We start from the raw sequence: 22,972 nt of genomic DNA on the forward strand, positions 1-22,972 counted from the left end.
GGGAAGTTCTTAAGTCTGCACTTCTTCGATTATGTGGAGCACTATCTTTCCTTCAAGAATTTATCAAATGGGTTGTGGACTTTGTTATCAAGAAGATTATTATTTGTCCATCGCTTAATGCCCTTGAGAAGATGATGATGACCCCGCTTCTTTGATTGTTGACATCCTATCGGTGAAGGAGCTGCCTCCATGTTTTAGGGTAGGGAGATCCCAGATTTGGATGCAGGGACACTGATGGAACAACACTATGTTTCTAAGTCAGGATAGAATGTGTCTTGTAGAGGCATCTATAACTCACTGTGTTACCACGCATTTGTTGCCATCATCTTTCTAAGATTTGGAGAACACAGGTCTGGGAGGTACTGTTGAAGTAACCTAGATAAGTAACTGTAGTGCATTTTGAAGATGGCACACAGTAAATACATGGCATATTTGTGGTGGAGGCAGTGAATGTCTTGAGTGGTAGATGGGATGTCAATCAATCTGATTGCTTTATCCTGGATGTTGTTGAAGTTCCTGAATTTTAAGGAGCTGCACCCATCCAAGCAAATGGACCGTACTCTGTCACACTCCTGTTTGTGACTTGTAGATGGTGAAAAAGCTTTTGGAATGGTGATGTGATGGTGGACTATGGAGGAGGTCAGGAAGTGACTCATTTTCTGCAGGATGCCCAACGTCTGCCTAGTGTAATGAACAGGATATTTTTGTAGCTGGCTTAGTTAAGTTTCTGCTCAGTGGTCACCTAAGGATACTTACTGACAATGGAAATTCCTTGGAATGCATGGGAGAGTCATTGGACTCTTATGTTGAAAGATGATGATTGCTTGATTTCTGTGGTGCTAATGTTATTTAACACTTATTGATCCATCATTGATGAAGCAGCTGGAGATGGTTTATCCTAGGTCTGCCCAGAAAAATGCCTGTAATAATATCCAAGGCTGAAGTGAAAGATCTTCTACAACAACAAAAGTCTCCTGAGCAATTTTTGACTTCAGCAGTGGAGAATGTTCTACTCTATGCTTTTTGACTTCAGTTTTACCAAAGGTTGATGCATTACTTGGTCAAATGCTACCTTGATATCAATGATTCTCACTCACAACTTGTCTCTGCAATTTGCTTCTTTTATTCATCTTTGGACCAAGATATAATGAGGTATGGAGCCAAGCAGTGGTCCTCCATGTGGTAAGATGATTCAGGTGTGCCTGACCCTAGAGGTAAGTTGCTAGTGTCTTGGATTATATGCCACTTTGTCATGCATGAGAAAGGGAAATGTATCTATACGTGTAGCTCAGAGTGTTTGGATGTTGTAGCACTCATGGTAAGTGATGTGGCAGTGGATGAGAGCCGTGAGATAAACTGCAAAAGTTCTAGCTGCACTAATTGCATAAGGATGAAGTGGGTCATGATTTTTTGGTATGAGTTCCAATAGATAGTGTTGTCAATAAGTGGCAATATAATGAAGTAAGCAGTGTCTGATGCTGGTGAAGCAGTTGGTAGGAGATGCAGTCACTCACCTTGACCGCACCATTAAACTTATTACAGTGCTGCATCTAAACCTGTGGGGTTTGACTTCTGGTCTGGATTGCCTCTGTTTTCTGATTCCACTGCCTGTGCAGGTGACTCAAGCGCCTGCTTGTCCCCTGTGGGAAAAATCAGATCTGTTCTTTCTATCCCATGCACCGAAAGTTCCAGTTCAATGTGAGAAGAGCTTGGAGTCTGCTCTCATTGCTGACCATTCTTGCCATTGTTCACAGTTTCCCAGTTTATGTTGTGGTATGTCTGCCAGCACCTGCTGCAGTTATAGTGCACTTCCCCTTAAGGAGTGCAGGCTGAGTAATTATTGCAAGCAATGTTTAAATTGTTCTAGCCATTCACGATATTGGGCCTCAGCAGAGAAATGGAGCTAATATCCAGAGGAGTTAATGCTGGCTGCAGAGGCAGACTTGCAAATAAAGAGAGAGCATAATGTTGGCATGATGCCTGTATCAGAAGCAATGGGAATGTGCTAATCACAAATCACGGCTTTTTGTCTGTTTCCAAATTTGGCCATCCCTTTTCCTTGCACAGATCTGGTATCTTCTCTGACTCAGTGGAGAATGGAGTGAAATATGTCTTAAAATGTGTCTGAAGGATTTTTTCTACTGGAAAATGAAAGCATACAGTGTGAATGAAACACATCTTTACACAACATTTTTCTGCCTTAAGGCAAAAAGAAAGATTATTCATCATGATGAATGGGGATAATCATACACCCTAAGGCCTTACATAAAATGATAAAGCAGAAGAATGGCTGTTGATTTGAAATGGTTTTCAGGTGAATGCTCCATTTTGCTCTATATATCATCTTAAGAGTGCCCTCGAGTTATTAATGTAAGACTGGTCAATATTGTTATGTTTTTTTGTCAGATAGTCTACATGGGCTGGGTAGAAGACCGGGAACCAGACTCGCTGCAGGATAAGCTATATACACCAAAGTATCTAGCCGTGAGAGGCGCTTGCCTATACACATTTACAGCACCTCCAGTAGGTTCAGTTTTGACTTAATCAGCATGCATTTTTAATTTAGTATACAACTAAAAATGTACAGACAGTATGTATATTAGTCCGATAACACTGATGGTTGCAGTGAACTGCATGTTATAGCTTGTATTTTTATATTTTAATTTCTATAATAATGAAAGAATGCCAATCTTCTCACAATGCTGGAAACAAAACAGTGCTTTGCAGTTGAAAATAGAATTAATCTGGAGTGGAGAAAAATTGCATCTCTTTCTGGACCAACTGACAACCAGTAAAAAATTCAATCCTTAACTCTCCAGTGGGATGTTTGTTAGCATTAGAAATTGAATCTTCCCCAAATGGTGCTCACTCCAATACAATATCCAATATTTATCCCCAGTGTGGTTTTCACTCTCTCTGATCTGAAAAATGATGGTACTTGTTTACTCACAGAACAAGCAGCTTTTAATCACCCCATTTTCCCTGAAAATGTGCTATTTAAAGGCCCAACATTTAGCAGCAATTTTTAACAGACTGCTTCAGAAAACTCAATAACCTTATTGTTTACTGTTTGCAATTAAGCTTGAGCTTTTCTTGCATCTTAAACAACAGTTTTTTGCATTCAGAATTGATTGCTAATGGGGGATTTGTCATCACCTAATACTTTTCTTGCTGGATGGTATGGAGATGAACCATAGACATTAGAGGCATAACTGGCAACAATGGGAACTATATGGTGGAATATATTATAGAGTGGTCCACCACCCAAGGTTGTATCACCCAGAGTTTACAGGGACATATGGCTTCACCAAGATGGTTCTTACTGTGATCTGTGATCTCCAACAGTACCTGTGCCTGGATTGCTTTGCTCATGGAAGTCTGATTCAGCTTCCCAGCCTCAAGATCTTTCATGGCTCTGTTGTTCTCTGCTAACAGTTTTCTGGTGATTGCTGCATTTTTGACAACACAAAAGTTTTATATTCAAGGAGAGAAGACTTCATCCTCTATTCCTTCACCCCACAGAAGCAGGCAGTGCAAGCATGTGCATTTATTACAAATTAATTACACATTGTGAGTTGTCCCCAAATATTAGTCCCAAACAGAAGACATTCAAAAACTGCACTCATGCGGTAAAACTCCTTACAGAGAGCTCCCTGGAAACCTCCTGCCAGGTGTGCCTAACTATAATTCTGGAAAATCTCTGTGGCCTCCTTGCAGAAGCAATACACCTCCTGCAGATACTATTTTCCACCAGCCTGTCCAAGTCCCTTCGAATTCTTAGGCAGCACACTCTCTCCTATCATTGCGGCATCCATTCTTTAAGCAGTAGTCTCCCAATTAGCTGGAAAAGTGCTGCTTGTATTGTACGTATGTCCCTACAAGAGGTGGATTCCAAGGTTAGAGGCCAAGTGCCAGCAGCTGTGAGATCTTGCAACAGATCAATACAGTAGCATGCACCGAAATTGACACAGGATGATGTTTCACAGGGTAACCAGAACTCACTGTTTTGGAAATCTTTCAAATAAAGGATTGTGAGCTTTCTGGGAGTTTGAAAAACAGTTTTAGGATGATACACAACGCTACCTAAAAGTCTTTAAAAAGTAGAAAGTACATTCCCAGGCTTGTTTATTTGATGAGTCCAGCCTAAACTTATTTTAGGTTTATTATGCAGGTGTAAATTGAATCAAATGTTTTATTTATTTTAGGTGAAGAGTAATAGAAGTAACTAAGCCCAATTTTATAGAAATTTCTGTTTATGATAATTTTTAGATAAAAATATTGAATCATTTAATATTAAGCAGTGTTAGTGATCTTTTAGCCAATTGGATGTGTTCATACTGTTCAACAAATGACTGAAAAACTAGATTCAATTGGAATGTCAATTGTTATGTACCAGCAACAATAGAAACACAACGAGCCATGTATAAGTGTTAGAAACTATTTTATTAATAACTACTTGTAATAATAAGAAAAGTAAAAACATTAGATATTAAACATTGACCCCAAAAATCTAAACTCTAAGTGTGTGTGTGGCTAATTCCCAAACCCCAAGTCTAGGAATAGTTGTCAAAGTTCAGTTCAGCAAGTCATAAGGTGGAACGTGAGCAAAGGCTTTTGAAAACCTCAGTAGATTGTAGAGAGAATGTAGGGAGAAGACGTACGAAATCCACATGTTCCACAATGGAACCCATACGACACCTCAATCACTGAAGATCTCTATTGCTTGGTTTCGAAGTATCTGCCACCCTGAAGGAATTTGATATGTGGCCACCCACAGAAATACCTGCTTTCCAGTACAGGTTAATGACAAAGTGGACTCCACTTGATTGCTCCAAAAATCCATACACAGATTGTATAGAGACTGACACAGCTATTGTTCTTCATCCATTGATACAGAGACCAGCAGTCAGTGTCTCTGTCTCTTCGATTCTGTGTCCAGACAGCCAGTATGCTCCAGTTATAGTCTTGCTGTCTTGTAGATAACACACACACACACACTACTCTACTGTCCAGTTGCCTTAAAGGGACATTCACCAAGTAGCAACCTGGCTTGTAACACACTACTTGACTTAATTATTGAATTCCCTTCCTTCACTAATATAGGTGCAATATTACTATTGCAATAATAGGCTGCCAAAGTGCCTAAATATATATTTGTCTCTTTATAGATAATAAATTCTTGCATTACATCACTAAAAGGAGAATTTCCAAATGTCAAAACCTTCATCATTTTGAACCCAGTCCACATTGTGTCCCAAATTTGTACCATTTGCAAAGATCTTCCAGTTGGTGGACAGATTTAATTCTGCTTAAATGACTCACACTGCTTATAATGAACAGTTGCATCATCAGGAGATTTATGTATCTCTTCATTTAGTGGTGACTCCCTGTAATCAATAGATAACTAACTAGAAATAATATTCCCCTGGCTGGCTATGTTTATAAGTAATTACAATCTAGCACGGATGGGTGAAATATTCTGCCATGATATTTGTATCTGCTTCTAATTCATGGGTCGATATTTAGTCATTAAGTAATAACTCCCTGAATAGTCCTAGTCATCACAAGCTACTTACAATTGATGGATAACTCCCTAGAGAAGATGGTGGTCAGTTGTTGTAGTCCATAAGTTACAATCTAACCAAGTTTATTAATGCTGAGAAGCAGCACAGGAAATTATATTTGATTTTATTTACCGTCACCAAGTTATTTCCACAATTTAATAAAAAATTACATATTTCCCTAGAGGAGGAAAGAGAAGTCTCCTCTTATTCTTTTCCTCTGTCTTCTGGTAGCACCAAGGTCATGTCAAATTATCCTGGCCAGAAGACAGTCTAATGCTGGATATTTCTGCAAGGCAATTGTTTCAGAGAACTCAGGATTATTTAACAGTTATAATTCCTAATCCCATAAAATAGCTCAAAACATCCATAGTCTATTAAGAAGGGAACATGGATTTGAGTTCACTGACAACCAAGGAGCGGTGATATATTTCCAAATTAATTTTGTTTGTGGCATGGAGGTGAATCTGTAAGTGATGACATCCCATGCAATTGTTTCCCCCATCTTTCTAGATGGTAGAGATGCAGGTTTGGGAGCTGCAGTTGAAGGAGCCTCTGTGAGTTACAACAGCGCCTTTTGTAGAAGACGTACTTTACTGCTCCTCAATGAAGCCATGAGTGGTCATTAAATACCTCCAGAAATAACAGCCTGTATATAAAAATTAACCATCCTAAAAGCACCACCATGTTAATCTACTCTGTGAGGGAGGACAATGAAAGCCATCTGTTTAATTAAACTGAGATTAATAAAATGCTGTCTAAAGTCCACACACAAGCATATATTAGATAATTATGCAAAGAAAGTCTTTTCATCTATTGATTGTCCTTTGTAATTTATTTTATGTCCTGGCTAAAAAATATGAAAAAGATATCAATTAGTTAAGTTTACCCACTGGAAAGTATGACTTTTTTTTTAAACCTTTCATGAATTTGTATTTCTGGTAATTATCACCAGCACTGTACCTGTCACACCTAAGGACAGAATCCCAAGTAAGGTATCTTATATGACCTTAACAGAGATCAGAGTTCTACTTTTCACATCCAGTAAAGAAGCTTCAACTGAAAAGAAAACTACCAAAATGCTGGAAATTGGAAATAAAAATCAATATAGAGAAAATATACAACATGTTAGTCATCATCTGTAAAGAGATTAAACAGGTTATTGACATTTAAGATATTACCCTTCATCTTAACCTGTTCTGAGGAAGGGTCTGTGCTGAAATATCTTGTTTCTATTTTTATAGTTGCTGAACAAGTTGCTGGAGATTTCCAGCATTTTCTGTGTCAGATGGGAAGAATGCCTGTACAGTGGGATGCAAAGGTTTGGGCACCCCTGGTCAAAATTTCTGTTACTGCGAATAGCTAAGCGAGTAAAAGATGACCTGATTTCCAAAAGGCATAAAGTTAAAGATGACACATTTCTTTAATATGTTAAGCAAGATTACTTTTTTATTTCCATCTTTTACAGTTTCAAAATAACAAAAAAGGAAAAGGGCCCAAAGCAAAAGTTTGGGCACCCTGCATGGTCAGTACTTAGTAACACCCCCTTTGGCAAGTATCACAGCTTGTAAATGCTTTCTGTAGCCAGCTAAGAGTCTTTTGATTCTTGTTTGGGGGATTTTCGCCCTTTCTTCCTTGCAAAAGGCTTCTAGTTCTGTGAGATTCTTGGGCCGTCTTGCATGCATTGCTCTTTAGAGGTCTAGCCTCAGATTTTTGATGACTTTTAGGTCAGGGGACTGTGAGGGCCATGGCAAAACCTTCAGCTTGTGCCTCTTGAGGTAGTCCATTGTGGATTTTGAGGTGTGTTTAGGATCGTTATTCTGTTGTAGAAGCCATTTTCTTTTCATCTTCAGCTTTTTTACAGACGGTGTGATATTTGCTTCCAGAATTTGCTGGTATTTAATTGAATTCATTCTTCCCTTTACCAGTGAAATGTTCCCCGTGCCACTGGCTGCAACACAAGCCCAAAGCATGATCGATCCACTCCCGTGCTTAACAGTTTGAGAGGTGTTCTTTTCATGAAATTCTGCACCCTTTTTTCTCCAGACATACCTTTGCTCATTGCGGCCAAAAAGTTCTATTTTAACTTCATCAGTCCACAGGACCTGTTTCCAAAATGCATCAGGCTTGTTTAGATGTTCATTTGCAAACTTCTGATGCTGGATTTTGTAGTAAGGACGCAGGAAAGTTTGGAGAAAAAAGGGTGCAGAATTTCATGAAAAGAACATCTCTCCAACTGTTAATCATGGGGGTGGATCGATCATGCTTTGGGCTTGTATTGTAGCCAGTGGCACGGGGAGCATTTCACTGGTAAAGGGAAGAATGAATTCAATTACATACCAGCAAATTCAGAAAGCAAACATCACACCGTCTGTGAAAAAAAAAGCTGAAGATGAAAAGAGGATGGCTTCTACAACAGGATAACGATCCTAAACACACCTCAAAATCCACAATGGACTACCTCAAGATGCACAAGCTGAAAGTTTTGCCATGGCCCTCACAGTCCCCCGACCTAAACATCATCAAAAATCTGTGGCTAGACCTCAAAAGAGCAGTGCATGCAAGACGGCCCAAGAATTTCACAGAACTAGAAGCCTTTTGCAAGGAAGAATGGGCGAAAATCCCCCAAACAAGAATTGAAAGACTCTTAGCTGGCTACAGAAAGCGTTTACAAGCTGTGATACTTGCCAAAGGGGGTGTTACTAAGTACTGACCATGCAAGGTGCCCAAACTTTTGCTTTGGGCCCTTCTCTTTTTTTGTTATTTTGAAACTGTAAAAGATGGAAATAAAAAAGTAATCTTGCTTAAAATATTAAAGAAATGTGTCATCTTTAACTTTATGCCTTTTGGAAATCAGGTCATCTTTTACTCGCTTAGCTATTCGCAGTAACAGAAATTTTGACCAGGGGTGCCCAAACTTTTGCATGCCACTGTATATGAGTTTGTCCACATCACTGGGCTACTTTTGAATGAACCTGGTTATTTGATAGGAAGTGCAAATAGATTATCTACAACTATCCATGATATGTGCATTCCCTAAATCCTTCACTAAGGTTGTCCAAATCAATTTTATGATGAACCTCTAAATGTGATATAAATGCCTTTGATCATAACTGTCCAGATCTTAGTTAACATTAGACCACAAGTGGAAGATTGATCACTACCCATTACATGACCTGGAGTTTCACTGAGTTCAGCAGTTTGCAGTATTGATCAAGCATGGGGATGCTTTAGAACCTGCTCCAACTTAAGTTCCTGGATGTAATGGGATATGTCCTGTAATGGACGGTAGAAGGACAGGAAATTGTGTATTCAGTTCACAACTTTGTGTGCTAGCCATAAAAATCATAAGACTCAAATGACAGTGTAGTGAAGCAATTTTCATCTAAGTTTAAATATGGGAATATAGTTGTTTTCTTTTCACATTCCCTATAACTAAGAAATCCCAGTTCAACCACTCAGTGGGAAACTACTGGTTTGTGTGATAAACTGGCCACTTTTCCCGCTTACAAGCAGAGCTGATATCTTCACCCTCTATTATAAATTTTAGAATGCTTTCATTGGGTGAATGTTAACCCCACTGAAGGCAGGGGCACTGCCTCACATGGCTAACAGCACTGCTATTGAAGCTGGAATGTTGCCCATGCCATCAAGTTAATACTTAGGAGAGATTAGCTATTCTTTTGGAAACAGAAGATTGAAAAATGTTCGGTCCAGATGTATAAAAATTGACAATAGCAAAATGCACTTTAATAATAAGCATTTTTCATGAACTGTTATTCTGTACTTCAGAACAGCCCACAAAAAACCAACCAAATGTTAATAATTTGATTACTGTAAAAATAAAGATGACTAAATGTATTTGAATTCTATGCAAGGCCGATTCTTCACCTTGGATACGAGTAAAGGAATGATACTTCTCCCAAAATGGAAAGAGTGAACTTATCCAGACAGTTATCTTTTTCCTGGCAAGGAGCAGGCCCACTACACATTTCCTAAGCAAAGGATAGGAAATGAAGATGTGGAAGAAAATATTGGTAAACATTTTTCTAGCAGGAAGAATATTTTTACTTGCAGTGACTGGCTGAAACGTATTGCCAGTTTGTAAGAGAACTGCTGGCGAGGTCCACTTCGCAGTTCTGACCTCTGCATCTGTGCATTTCTGGTGCATCTGAACCCCCATCTCTGCCTTGCTGCTGTACTCAGCTCTGAGTTTGGGCTGTTGCTCAGCTGTGTCGAGCTGAGGGGTCTGATGCAGATCGCATCTGGCCTGTCAGCTTTATGCCAACCATGGTTTTTATGTTAATAATTAATTTATACCAGATAAATATATGTTGAAATATACTTATTACTTTATTTTCTAGATCTTATTTTTTTAAATGATTTAAATCTTTAAATAATTCTGATTATTAGAGACAAATATTGGGAAAGGTAATTGACAGCAGCAATTTGTCAAAAAGACACCAGGGAATCTGGGGTTGGGGCCTGGTCATCACTTGCGTATTGGTCCATTTTATCGGAAGAATCCAGCAGTAAACTTTCCAACTCAATTGGGCCTGTGGACCACAAGAGGTTAGTGTAGGTATTACAGTGATAAACAAGTGATGTGGGCTGGGTCAAGCACAAACTGTGTTCCTGAAGCATGGACACAAGTTTTCAAAGCCATGCCAAAAGCTTCTTCTCCACTTTGAGCAGTTTTGGGCCAGATATCCCCACGTCCTTGGGAATCTTGCATTTCTTCAAGGAGGCTTGAAGCATAGTCTTGGAGAAAGTTGTAATGAAAACAATGTCTATTTCTGCTTTTCCCTCTTATGTGAGCTGAATCAAAAGTATATGGAATCTTCTCTCCTTGAGTATGAAGCCCAAATTTAAGGTTGCAGGAAATTACTGAGTACAAAGAATGCAGGTTGCATGTTGACCCCTTAAATAGCATGGTTTTATTAAAACTTGGTTGTCCTGTAGGTAAATAACAACTGCTTTTTTTCAAACTAATAAGGTTGAAAATCATGCTGTAGACAATTTTGGGTCATTGCATTATTGTTGCCATCATTTGTGGAAGTTTTACATCAGAGAATTCTCCTGGAAAATCAGGAGTTAAATTTTCTAATGGACATTCAGAGTCTTGGAAATGAGTACAATTTTGTCCAGCTGTGGCTTGAGCTTATTTTCATCTGCACAACTGTGCAAAAGACATTCTAAGCCATGTTGTTCACATGCAACCTTAAAGCTAAATTATCCACATGTTTAAGCATCTAAATCATTTCTTTCCTCAGGTGACTACATGGGATTGGACAAAAGCTGTGAGAAGTTACACAGTTTATGAAATAATGTGCAAAATCCTTAAGGTATGAATGAGCAAGCAGATTCTCTTAGTATCTGCAGAACTAGACTAAAGTGTTTTGGTGGACTACAATGAACCATTGTTTTGAATCCTACAGATAAGGAAGGTATAAATTTCAGTGAATTGTCATTGAGGTGTGACAGTGGTTCTTTGAAGCTTTGACAGTTTATTTCATAGGCTAAAATATTTCAAGAGATATATTCATTATTGAGGTTTATTTTTTGAAGTATTTAATCTAGAGATGTGAATTGGTAAATTGGTTTATTATTGTCAAACGTACCAGGGTACAGTGGAAAACTTTGTTTTGCTTGCCATCCATCGTGATCATTTCATTACAACAGTGCATTGAGGTAGTACAAGGGAAAATAATAACAGAATGCAGAATAAAGTGTTACGGTTACAGAAGAAGTGCAGTGCAGGCAGACAATAAGGTGCAAGGCCATAATATGGTAGATTGTAAAGTCAAGAGTCCATCTTATTTTACCAAGGGACCGTTCAATAGCCTTATAACAGTGGGATTGAAGCTGTCCTTGAGCCTGGTGGTATGTGCTTTCAGGCTTTTTTATCTTCTGTCCAATGGGATGGGGGAGAAGAGAGAATGTCCAGGGTGGGTGGGGTCTTTGATTATGTTGGCTGCTTTACTGAGGCAGCGAAAAGTGTAGACAGAGTCCATGGAGGGGAGGTTGGTTTCTGTGATGTACTGAGCTTTGTCCACAACTCTCTGATGTAATTGCTAATATTAAGTAATACTAACAATGAAGCAATTTCACATTATCTGGAATTTTTACAAGGCAAATGGAAAGTTTTGGTTCATGAGTCTGTGGACTAGAAAATGTCTCAGTGGTCAGCACATCTAAGTCAAGAATCTATCATTTTTTCTGGGTGTTTAAATTGCTAATGACTCTGTTAAGGACTAAATGAAAATTGACATAAGACCCCACTATTTTTGCATTATTTTTCAAAAAATCCTCGCCTCAAAATAAAACTTTACAAAATGACTTTCACAGATTATTGAATGCAAACCATTTTGTAAAAGTGGAGTGTCAGCAGGAGTTGAAAGAAAAAATTTGAAACATTTTATTTTGTTTTTATACTGCTTTGATATCCTCTGAAGGAAGGGAATGCATTAAAGCTGCTCTTAAGCACTGACATGGCTTTATCAACTGAACTGGCTGAAATTATTTGTCTTTTTTATTATTTGTTGCTTTTTTATATATTATTCATTTAAGTTTGAAAACCTGTCTAAACATGCCAACTGGATTAATCAAATTATAATGTATTAAGAATCACTCATTCATAGATCTGAGGGTCTATGAGTGACAAAGTTAAGTCACAACCACATGGTAATTAGACAACCACAAATGGGAGCGTATAAGATTAATAAATAAGAGGGGTAATGTTATGTTGGGGATTAAAACCAACACATTATGTAAGCAAAGCAGCTAATAAGGTGGATAATGTGCCTAATTCACCAATGTTTTTCCTTGAAAATATTTTCTCTCACAGGGCATCATATTTAAACAGTTTGTACAAATGCTTTTTTTAAGAAAACATGACATGGGCCTAAAGGTTCTATTGAAATGCTTTGCTATTAAAGTGCTTTGCTGCAATTTTTGAAAACCTGACCATTAAATATGCTTGGGATCCTTCTGCACCAGTACCACGCTACTAGATTTTCTATGTTGGTTCTCCATGTATAGGATGGGCTTATTCTAACTGTGGCCTTACTATGATTTTATTGAGATTTAACATGATAGCTCAACTTTTATATCCACACCCACGACCACTGGATCATTTGGTTAAAAGAAGACCATTCAATTGGTTATATTGATATACTGGTATTTTTAAGTAGCTAATCTTCCATTATACAAAATAATATTTTCAGAGATGAAAATATAAAATATTTGGCCTTTGAGAAAAGAGGAAGATATACCATCTTTTATCATGATAATGCCATGTGCAAACAATGATGTTTTTAGAATAGGTAGTTTTCCATCTGCACTGCATCAACATTTGAAAGTTAATTTACAAGCAAATTTGCCAACACAGCAATACTTGCATAAAAACACCTTTTAGTCATCAGTGGTTACATTTGCAATATATACCATTAGTGTGTGTGTTAGGTGAAAATATTAAATGATGTATGCCAGATTACATAACTTCAGGTTTTCATCAGGACAGTGATCTGTGGGATCGGCGAAAGCACTGTTTTAGTGTTCAGACAGAAAATGGAGAGGACCTTATCTTCAGTGTGGAATTAGAATATGAACTCATTCTCTGGGAAAAGGCCTTTCAGACAGCGACCTTCTTGGAGGTAGAAAGAATACAGGTATGATGAATATCAAGTTATAGATAAATGAACATATGGATGTAAATGTACTTATGTAGAACTTTGTACTCTGCTTAATATATTTTCTTCATTACCCAAGTCTTCATACTGACATTTTCTATCATTTCACCTACACACACAATATTACTTTCATATGAACAACTGAAGTTACTGAGAACAACCACTTATACAAATGATGACTCTCTTCCTTACTAAAGGGACTACAGGTCAAAAAGTACTTCAAAGATTGCATTTGAGGTATTCTGAGGTCATAAAAACTGCTACATTAATGTAATTCTTTCTTCCCTGCATTATACGCAATCATGGTCTTAAAAACCAACTATTAAAAAATTATCAACAAAATTCGAAGCGTTGTCCATGTAAAGTTGCCAGGTGTTGTCTGTGAAACTAGTTATTGTACTGAATTAAAAATTTTTTGGGTCTTAAAACTTAAAGATCCCGTCCTTTACATTGTATTCTCCTTTTTAAAAAGATTTGTTCATTTGAGTAAGTAAAAGCACTTTCTGTGATACTGACTAACCTTCAGTCTGGCAAAAAACCAAACAAAAAATGTCATCCCTGGGGTCTCATTGAAATTCAGCCAGCAGCTAGAGATGCAAAATGATCACATCCAGCCTATTAGCCTTCAGGCTCTCTGCCTCTGCCCGGTGTCGCTCAGTACATGGAAATCATTTTATTTGTGATGCTTCCTGTATAGGTGAAACACCAATAATGACAATAAAAAGAATTTGAGATTGAACTAAACGGGGAAGCTGTTGATTTTGTGCAACTGTATAAAATGTGTGAAAGTAAGTCAGATGCCCATTTTACTTTTCTAGTGAATTTTATTTTCATTGAAATCAATAATCCACAAGGAATGATTCATTACATCAAAGAGCAGAAGTTACAAAATGCGATGGGGAGGAGGTAGTGGAGTGGGAGGGAATCAAAAGCTGAATTAAAATTCCTGTGGACCCTAAAGTGGCAATAGTTGAAAAGAACAGTGGCAGCTCGAATGGTGAGATAATTAGGCAAAAAATAATTTTAATGTAGGGCATGACTACTTTTACATTTTGACAGATGTACTTATACAGAGCTTGCATTTGTTTGGGTTTGAAATTATGGGCTGTTTTCAATGCCCTCAATTTTTCCCAATCTCCCCATGGATAGGAGTTTAAACTGGGATGATGATTGGATTGAGTGCAATTTTTGTTTGTTACTGAAACATTTCTGCTCAAACTGAGGAGGCTGTTAACAGTAACTAATTTTGGTCAGTCAGAAGTCACATACAGGCCAGGTGGATAAGGACAGCAGATTTCAATCCCGGGCATCAGTGAACAAGATAGGTTTTTAACAACAATCTGGTTGTTCTGAGATTATTGTTATCGACAGTAGCTTTTTTGCAAATCATCATCCATTATATTAGAAACATCAGAACTTTTGCTGACTGCTAATTTGAACACTCCCAGTTCAGAGGCTGTGTGCATCAATCTCTGGACCAACTACTTAACTATAATAGAGAAATTACACCTTAATTTTCTGATTTTGATTTACAATAGGGTAGGAGTGTGTGGCAACAAAATGAAAATGAGAGCTGCCATTTTGTGAGCAACTTCCATGATATTTTCCTTCTTGTACTGGTATCAAATTAACAAATATTCTCAGTAGAATTCTGTGTTATGAGGAAAATATCCAATGGCAAAGTTACTAGTTCATTGCCATACCTTGTTATTATCTGGGAATAACACAGGAAAAAGGTAATTTTTCCAAAGGAATTGAATACATGTTTGAATAAAATTGTTTGCATAGAATGTCAAAAGAGCAGAAGTGTGAGGCAAGTTGAATTATTCTTCAAAAGAGCCATGTCAGGCACAATGGGCTGAATGGCTGTTAGATGCTATGATTTTACACTTTGATGTTCATTGATGGATTTCAAATGAACCTGGAGTGGAAAAGCTCACTTTATTGCAAACAATTATTGGGGTAGGTGGGACCTGTACGAGAAGGATGGGTTGCACCTAAACTGGTGTGTGATGAATATCCATGCAGAGATGCTTGCTCACACTGCTTGGGTGGGTTTAAACGAATTTTGCAGGAAGTGGGAAGCGTAGCAGCAGCGCAGCAACTGGGAAGAAAATGTCGAGGATAAATTCAGGAAGTCCAGTGGGCAGAGAAGACAGTGGCAAGTTAGGGAGCATGGAAGGGCGGGCAAGCTCAACTGCATTTATTTTAATGCAAGGAGCCTCCTAGGTAAATCTGATGAGCTTAGAGCATGGATCAGCACATGGAATTACAATATTATTGCAATCACAGAAATGTAGTTGAATGAGCAGGACTGGCAGCTTAATGTTCTGCAGTATAGAAGTTTTAGACATGACAGAGGGGAATGCAAAATAGGTGGGGGAGTTGCACTATTGCTTTGGGAGAACACAACAACTGTACTTAGAGAGGACATCTTGGACGGATTGTCCAATGACACCGTATGGGTAGAAATTAGGAACAAGAGAGGGTTGATCACTTTGCTGTGGATATACTATCGGCCTTACAATAGCAGGAATTAGAGGAACAGGTATGTAAGCAAATCACAAAAATATGCAAGAGTAATTGGATGACAGTAGTGGGGGATTTTTAACTTTCTCAGCATTGACTGGGATTGCCTTAGTGCTTAGATGCTCATGATTGAGGTCTTCAGAGATTTGAAACCTGTGAGCACTCTGCCATAGTTTCACTTCTATCAGCGTAGGGACAAGCTCAGCCATCACCACAGTATATAGGATAATGGTGTGGTTTTGGAGAGGAGGTGTGGCGAAGGCGGACTACTGGCAGCACATAAGAAGAAGAAGCACTTTGAACAGGTTCTACACTTACACATTATCCTCATCATCATCCCTCTCATGGTCAACCCCTACAATGTGGGTGGAGGGGTCTTTAACGTGATCAGAAGGACTGTGATATATTGAAATGTTTTGTTATAATCTGGAATAATCTGTTTGATGGGCTGCATAAGCAAATAAGAACTGGCTCATTGGTAAATTTAAGAAAGGGATTAGATAAATTCTTGAAGGGGAAAAATTTGCAATACAACGGCGATAGAGCAGGAGTGTAGAACTAACTGAATTGCGCTTCAAATTTGGCTCAGGCACTGTTCATCGAATGGCCTGCTTCTATGTTTTAAAATGCAATAAATCTGACAGGAAAGAGGCATTTAAACAGTTTTTCAATTAAATAAAACTGTACCTTTTTGATGCATAATAACCAGAGAAGTTAAGCAACAATAAGTGCAAGCATTCCTAGTCACAAACAGCTTTGATTTCCTTCAACATGTTTGAAAGTCGGAATCACTTCCAGCAATAAATTAGCCAAAGAAATTACACTGTTTTTCTGCTGATAAGTTACGATAATTTTTCACCAGTAATTTTCTTTTTTCTTTAAAGTACAAAGGTATGTGAAACTAAAGTGCAGAACGTTTAAAGAATAAAAACAATTCCAATTAATATTTAGTGTTTTTTATGATGCCTGGTTGCAGCGTGAATTTTTTTGCTTTTTTTCCTTTGTTGCTGTTCCATCCACTTTATTCCAATCTTTTACTTTCTTTATATCAGGAGCCATTGGAGAGGGTTTCAAGACAGGTAAAAGAAAGGAACAGATAAAGCCAGTTGATTCCTTGAAATAAGGAAATCAGTTAAGGAAACATGGGTTCAGACTAATGAAAATAAAATCAGAATTGAAGCTGGGAAATCCTTCTTCATGCAGAGTGATAAATGTTTGGAATAAGTTTCCAGATAGACCAGTGGAAGTGAGTATCGTGGATACATTTAGGATGTTACTGGACAGGTGAATTTAGAATAATCGAATAACTTATCAATGACCATTGTATGATACCTTAAACATTAATTAAGTTGCACTGTGTTTGCTGAGGCTAGATCATTGTCATGAGATCTTCCTGATATGTGTTTCAACGCAAGTTTTTGATCAGAAGGAGAATTGCATCTGCAATACTTTGTTTCCTACTCTTCCAGTGTAAGACCTATGCCTGTGTGTTGGAGAGTCACCTCATGGGATTGACAATAGACTTCAATATGGGTTTTGTGTGCTTTGATGCTGCCTCAAAGGTAAGATAAATCTAAATTTACCTTTTCATTAATATTAATTTAGTTCAAAGTTACCACAAAGTTCTTCCTTCTCAATACTCAGAACAGCAGGTTGAAATGAATTTGCAATGCTTTATCACAAAACTATTCAAAAAAAAATTGTAAACAGAAAGCATACTTTAATTAGATTTCTTCATAGAAAACCCTTAATGAGGTTACTGTACACAAACTACATTTTAATTAATGCCCTGTAATGTAAAAGCTATATATATCTGTATTTTTAAATATTTCTTGTTCAGGCTTTTGTGGTAGAAAGTCATATTCCTTGTATTTAATTAAACTTTAAAGTCAATTGAAATTCACTGGCAAGATAGCTAATATAGTAACTGAATCAATATTAAGAATGAATAGTTCTTGGAAATGTCTAATTATTGATCATTCAAATGAATTTGAACATGAATTAATTTCTATTCATACAAAACGTAAATGTTCTTTGATTGTTCATGAATTTGTATAAATAACACACAGAGCTATGTTTACTATGCTAATAAAAGTCATTTATCACAACTGTTAGAAACGTACCTTGAAGACTATGTCGTCTTCTTCTCTATATTTGGGAAATTGACTATCCCCGACACAAAGAGGAAAAAAGTAGTCCCAGGACCATCTATGTAGGTTTCCACTCCCCTTGCATTGCTTTTGGGAGTTGCATAAGGAGAAAGCCCCTTTAAGTTATTATTCATTTATGGATTTGCTCCTCCCTAATTACTGTTGAGAAGGTGGCAGTGAACCACCTTCTTGAAGCTCTGCACCCCATGTGGTGAAAGTGTACCCGCAGTGCCATTGCATAAAGAGTTTCTGAATTTAGACCCAGTGAGGTGAAGGATTGGCAATACTTTTACAAGTCAAGATAGTTTGTGATTTAAAGGACAACTTGTAGGTGTTTCCTTGTCCTCCTCAGTGGCAGACATCATGGGTTTAAGAGAGATTGCTGAAGAAGTCTTGCTGAGTTGCCGAAGAAGTCATGACCTCTTATAGGTGATACAAACTGCAGTAATGGTCCATGAGTAGTGGAGGGAGTGAATGTTTCATGGGGACAATTGGTCTGCTTTGTCACAGTGTCATTGGAGTAGTAGTCAGCATAGAAGAGAACTGTATTCCATCAAAATCTAGGAGTACTTTGTAAATAACGGAGAGACTTTGGGAAATCAGGGGGTGACTCCCTTATCACAGGATACTCAGGCTATCTGCTCTTGTAGTCTTTCGTTTATGTGGTGTATGCAGTTATATTTGCAATGGCAGGTGGAATTTGAACTCGATAAGTGTAACGAGATGCACTTTGGGAGGATGAGTAAAGGTCGGACAAACACACTGAATGGTCAGGCCTTAAGTCCAAGGACCCCTGAAGGTGGCAGCACAGGCAAATAATGTGGTGAAGAAGGCTAAGTCTCTTATTTTTATACTTGTTGGATTTCTCAGAGTGGGAAATCCAGAAGAAAACTGCCACATAGGTTGCCCACGGTAACACATTGCTAATTATCCAGGCAAACAGTTACATGCTTTTCCAACTAACAATATTGGAAGAAATGAGGAGCTCTCTAGAACCAGCTGAAGGACTCAATTATGGCACACAAGTGGGCAAAGAAGTAATCTCTTCATTTCTAGCTCAAAACAGACAATCAGAAAGAAATGTATGGCCGTGAAGACTGCGGTGTTGATTAGCTTAACTCAGTTAATAACTTGTTTGTTTCAACTTTACACTGTGTGGATATCGAGATGTGCCCTGCTTCCATTATCTGTGGAACGCATGTGTCTTTACTTACATTGACCACCTTTAAAAACTCTAATGACAGTTGCTCAAGAACTGGGTGAAGTGGCACTGACTGCCTGACTCTCTTCCCTCCAAAATTCCTGAGCCTTATTTTGCTGAAGCTTTCATTTCCTGGTGACATACAACCTTTAACTCTTTGGCTTTATCTCTGTGGACATTGGTCACTGCAAATACTTGAATGTTGTCCCTCCCTCTGCCGCTGGAATTGTAACTTGAGGTCCAACTCCAGCTTTGTCAATGTCTATTTCTTAAACTGTATTTTTGTTGTTATATATCTTTGTCTTTTTGTATCTGTCACTCTCTCTGTCCCTTCTGTTTGGAAATGTTGTGGTTCTGAATCTCTAAAATGGGCCAAACTTTGAATTGTTGCAGCTTGAACTGATTTAATCTCCCAGCCACCAAGTCTTGCAACCTTTCCTCCTGTCCTCACGGAATATTAGTGAGCAGCAAGACTCCTGGTCTAAACCCAGTCTGATTAGTACATTAACTCCACTCAAGAAAATGCAGACAAGTTAGAATCACATGGATGGGTGAAAATCTCTTCTTGCCATTTTTCTAATGGGCCTAGGATAGTGCAAGGAGTAAACTGACACTCTGCAAGGCACACTTCCCTGTGATTACAAGAGACATTAACAAGATAGAGGCTGAATACCTGATTCCTCAATCTGAACTAGAGGCCATAGTCTCACGATAAAGAGTCAGCCATTTAGAACTGAGATGAGGAGAATTTCTGGAGGGCTGGGTATCTTTGAAATCCTCTCTCTCAGAGTATGGTAGATGTTCAGTCTGAGTATATTTAAGACACAAGTCAATTCATTTTGAGATAATTAGGTGACAAGGGAGGTTATGGAGATTTGGCAGAGAGGTTGATGTGGTAAGTGTTCAGCCATCATCTTAATGAATGGCTGAGCAGACCGGAGTTCCCTCAGGTCTTACCTCTACTTCTATTTCTTGTGTCCTTCTGTTCTTACATCCAATATATCATTAGCAAAAGAGAAGGTACTTGCATTCACATATCATTTTTTACATCCTCTGAGTAGCCCAAGTAGCTTCTGCAGCTTTCAACTGAATTTGGAGCTACAATCACTCTTGTCGATTAGGCAAATAAAATGGCCAATTTCAAATGGAAACATCCACCAACTAAAAAAGTGAAAGACTCAGCAATTTATTTTCCTTTAAGTTGATGGTATAATTGAGGACAAGGCATTCTGTGAATCTCCTATCCCTTAAATAGTGCATAGATTCCTTCACCTGAACAATCATAAGCACCCACAATGGAATATCTCCGGAAAATGACAGCTCCCCCACATCCCACTGAGCACAACCACATTTAGATACAGACAAAGGGGTCAAATGATAGGAGTGGGGCTTGATCATGAATCCTTTGAGGTAGAGTCAAGAATATTACTGACAAGCTACAATGAATTATTAAAAATAATTCTACCTTGATTTAACATTGCAAAGGATGGTTAAATCTGTGCCATTTATTGGATAGATCATTCCACAGTTATGACTGACATACATTTTAAAGAGAAGTGTATAAATATACAAATTTATAGGACATCAGGAAAATGTATTTTTATGTATTTGCATATTGCTTCAGTCTAGCAACAGATTTGTTAGCATGTGAATTCCAAGAAATTCTGGAATTATTTTGCCATTAATTAAATAGAATTAACCATCAACATTATTTTGTATCCAATGGAGTACTTTATAATTCATTTGCTGGCATACCCTTAAAAGTGACCTGTCCTTGAGATTGAAATTATCTCCCCTCTCACAGCTTGGTGTAAAGCAGACAGAGCCAATTAATGAAATATCAAACATCTCAGTAAGAGAACATGATGAATAAAAAGTTATATTTTGCACTGTTGTGCTGGACGGAGAATTCAATTAATGAAAAATTCAATTTTCCATCATTGAATACAGATCAGTAAGCCAGTAACTTAACCTGTCAAATCAAAGTTTGAGAAAGAATTGAGTGAAGAGTATTGAGGAAGATAATAAGAGTGATTTCTCTTGACTGTCCTGTCTCTTAAACTAAGCTCATTGTAATATATTGCATTTTGATTGAAGGTTAGCTGTTCTGTGTGGAATGAAATTGAGATATGTTATGGAAGAGGATGTTAGCACAGGGTCTCCCAACAACTTCTTTGCCATTGACTATATTTTACCTTGTACTTTTGCAGGCTGTTCTCTGGAGATACAAATTTTCACAGCTGAAAGGTTCTTCAGATGATGGTAAAAGCAAGATTAAATTTTTATTCCAGAGCATCGACACTAAACAAATTGAAGCAAAGGTAATGTAGTCTGAGTCTGGTGTCGGATTAGACAAATTCACATTTACAGTGTTTAAAAATAATTATGGTGCATTTACATTTTTTGTGGGACCAGAACATTTCCATGAAATTGAAAATAAGAATAATTTTTCTCTTCACTCAACAGATTAAAATAAGAGGTGAGTCAATAAATTCTCCCAAGGGAGCATTCACCTGAAAAGCACACATATTATTCAATTAGTTAGTTACTCATCTTGCAGAGAAGTGATTACTGTGTCTGCATTTTCAACCAGAGAAAAGGCCATTGAGGTCCCCAAGGACTATGTAACACAAATTCCCCTATGCATTGTTAATCTTAAATCTGTTCACACTGGCTTCTAGAAAACAGACCACTGTCATGTGATTAAAAACTGAAGTAAGTAGGCGCAGTAAAATTGCAGAACTGGCATGCAAAATGTATTGGGAAAGAAACAACTTCATGTAATGTATGGCTTTTGACCTATGTGTACATGGAAGACAGCTTTTGATGTGGATCTTTGACCAAGAAAGAAGAATTATGTATGTGAAATTCCACTACAATCTGTTTGTGTTAAATACCCACCCTGGATATCTGTTCTGGTCCAAATGGATCTTATCACTAGGGAGCAGACAGATTGGACTCTAAAGCTTATTCATACCATTCTTAACTACAGACATTAAAACAAAGAAACCATTAAAACAATAATGTTAAAAATGTTAATGACACCTTTTTTTTCCTTTCAGGGGATTGGTGAGTTGGGAGTTCTGGTTGGGATCTCAGTGGGTGGGTGGGACATGTTGAATTTCAATGAATGGTGGGGACTCATGAGAATGGAGTGTGGGGGAATTGATTTGGGGAAGGTTGCAAGCTGAACCTGAAAGAGAAATCATTGACTTTGCAAACCATGCTGTCAGTTCTTAATTTTCATCCATAATCTATTTTTCATAGAAATTGGATTATGTAATACACATAAATGTGGCGCACAGATACCAGACAATTAGGAAGGTGAAGAATATTTAATCTGCATTGTTAGAGAATTTAAGTACAAGAGTAGCTGTCTTCAAAGAAAGTTATTCACAGGTTTTGCCTTCCTACCTTAGCAGGGTTATACTTGTGACAGAGGGGACACAATGAAACTTCAGTAAGTTGATTACTGGGATGAGGGTTGAAGGTCCCATGAGAACAGATTAAGTAGACTGGAGCCTCTATGCTCTTCAGTTTTGAAAATGAGAGATGATCTCCTTGAAAAATACAAATTCTTATAGAGTTTGACAGGTCAACTGCAGGTATTATACTTCTTTTCCTGGCATTAGATCTAAAATTAGGCCTCATAGTAATAAGTCAATACTTTGAGAGGTGAGGAGAAATTTCTTCAAGTAGAAGGTCGTGAATGTTTGGAATTCACTACTGAAGAGAACATGGGAGGTTCAGTCACAAGATCATTGGAAATTAAGGGAATCAAAGCATATGGAGTTAGTACAGAAAAGTGACGTTGAGATAAAAGATTGTGGAGCAGGTGGA

The 22,972-nt window shown here is 37.8% G+C and overlaps 1 protein-coding gene across 1 annotated transcript in view; it reads left to right on the forward strand.

Moving 5' to 3' along the window:
- sntg1 (syntrophin, gamma 1) overlaps window positions 1-22,972 on the forward strand; it is a 92,883-nt gene that overhangs the window by 67,355 nt on the left and 2,556 nt on the right. Inside the window, exons 12-16 of the mRNA XM_052023510.1 lie at window positions 2,407-2,523; window positions 10,835-10,906; window positions 13,079-13,231; window positions 17,251-17,343; window positions 21,343-21,453. Coding sequence (XP_051879470.1) covers window positions 2,407-2,523; window positions 10,835-10,906; window positions 13,079-13,231; window positions 17,251-17,343; window positions 21,343-21,453 — 546 coding nt within the window. The remainder of the gene's footprint in view (window positions 1-2,406; window positions 2,524-10,834; window positions 10,907-13,078; window positions 13,232-17,250; window positions 17,344-21,342; window positions 21,454-22,972) is intronic.

Source organism: Pristis pectinata, chromosome 9 (assembly GCF_009764475.1).
Source record: "Pristis pectinata isolate sPriPec2 chromosome 9, sPriPec2.1.pri, whole genome shotgun sequence".
Taxonomy (NCBI): Eukaryota; Metazoa; Chordata; class Chondrichthyes; order Rhinopristiformes; family Pristidae; genus Pristis; species Pristis pectinata.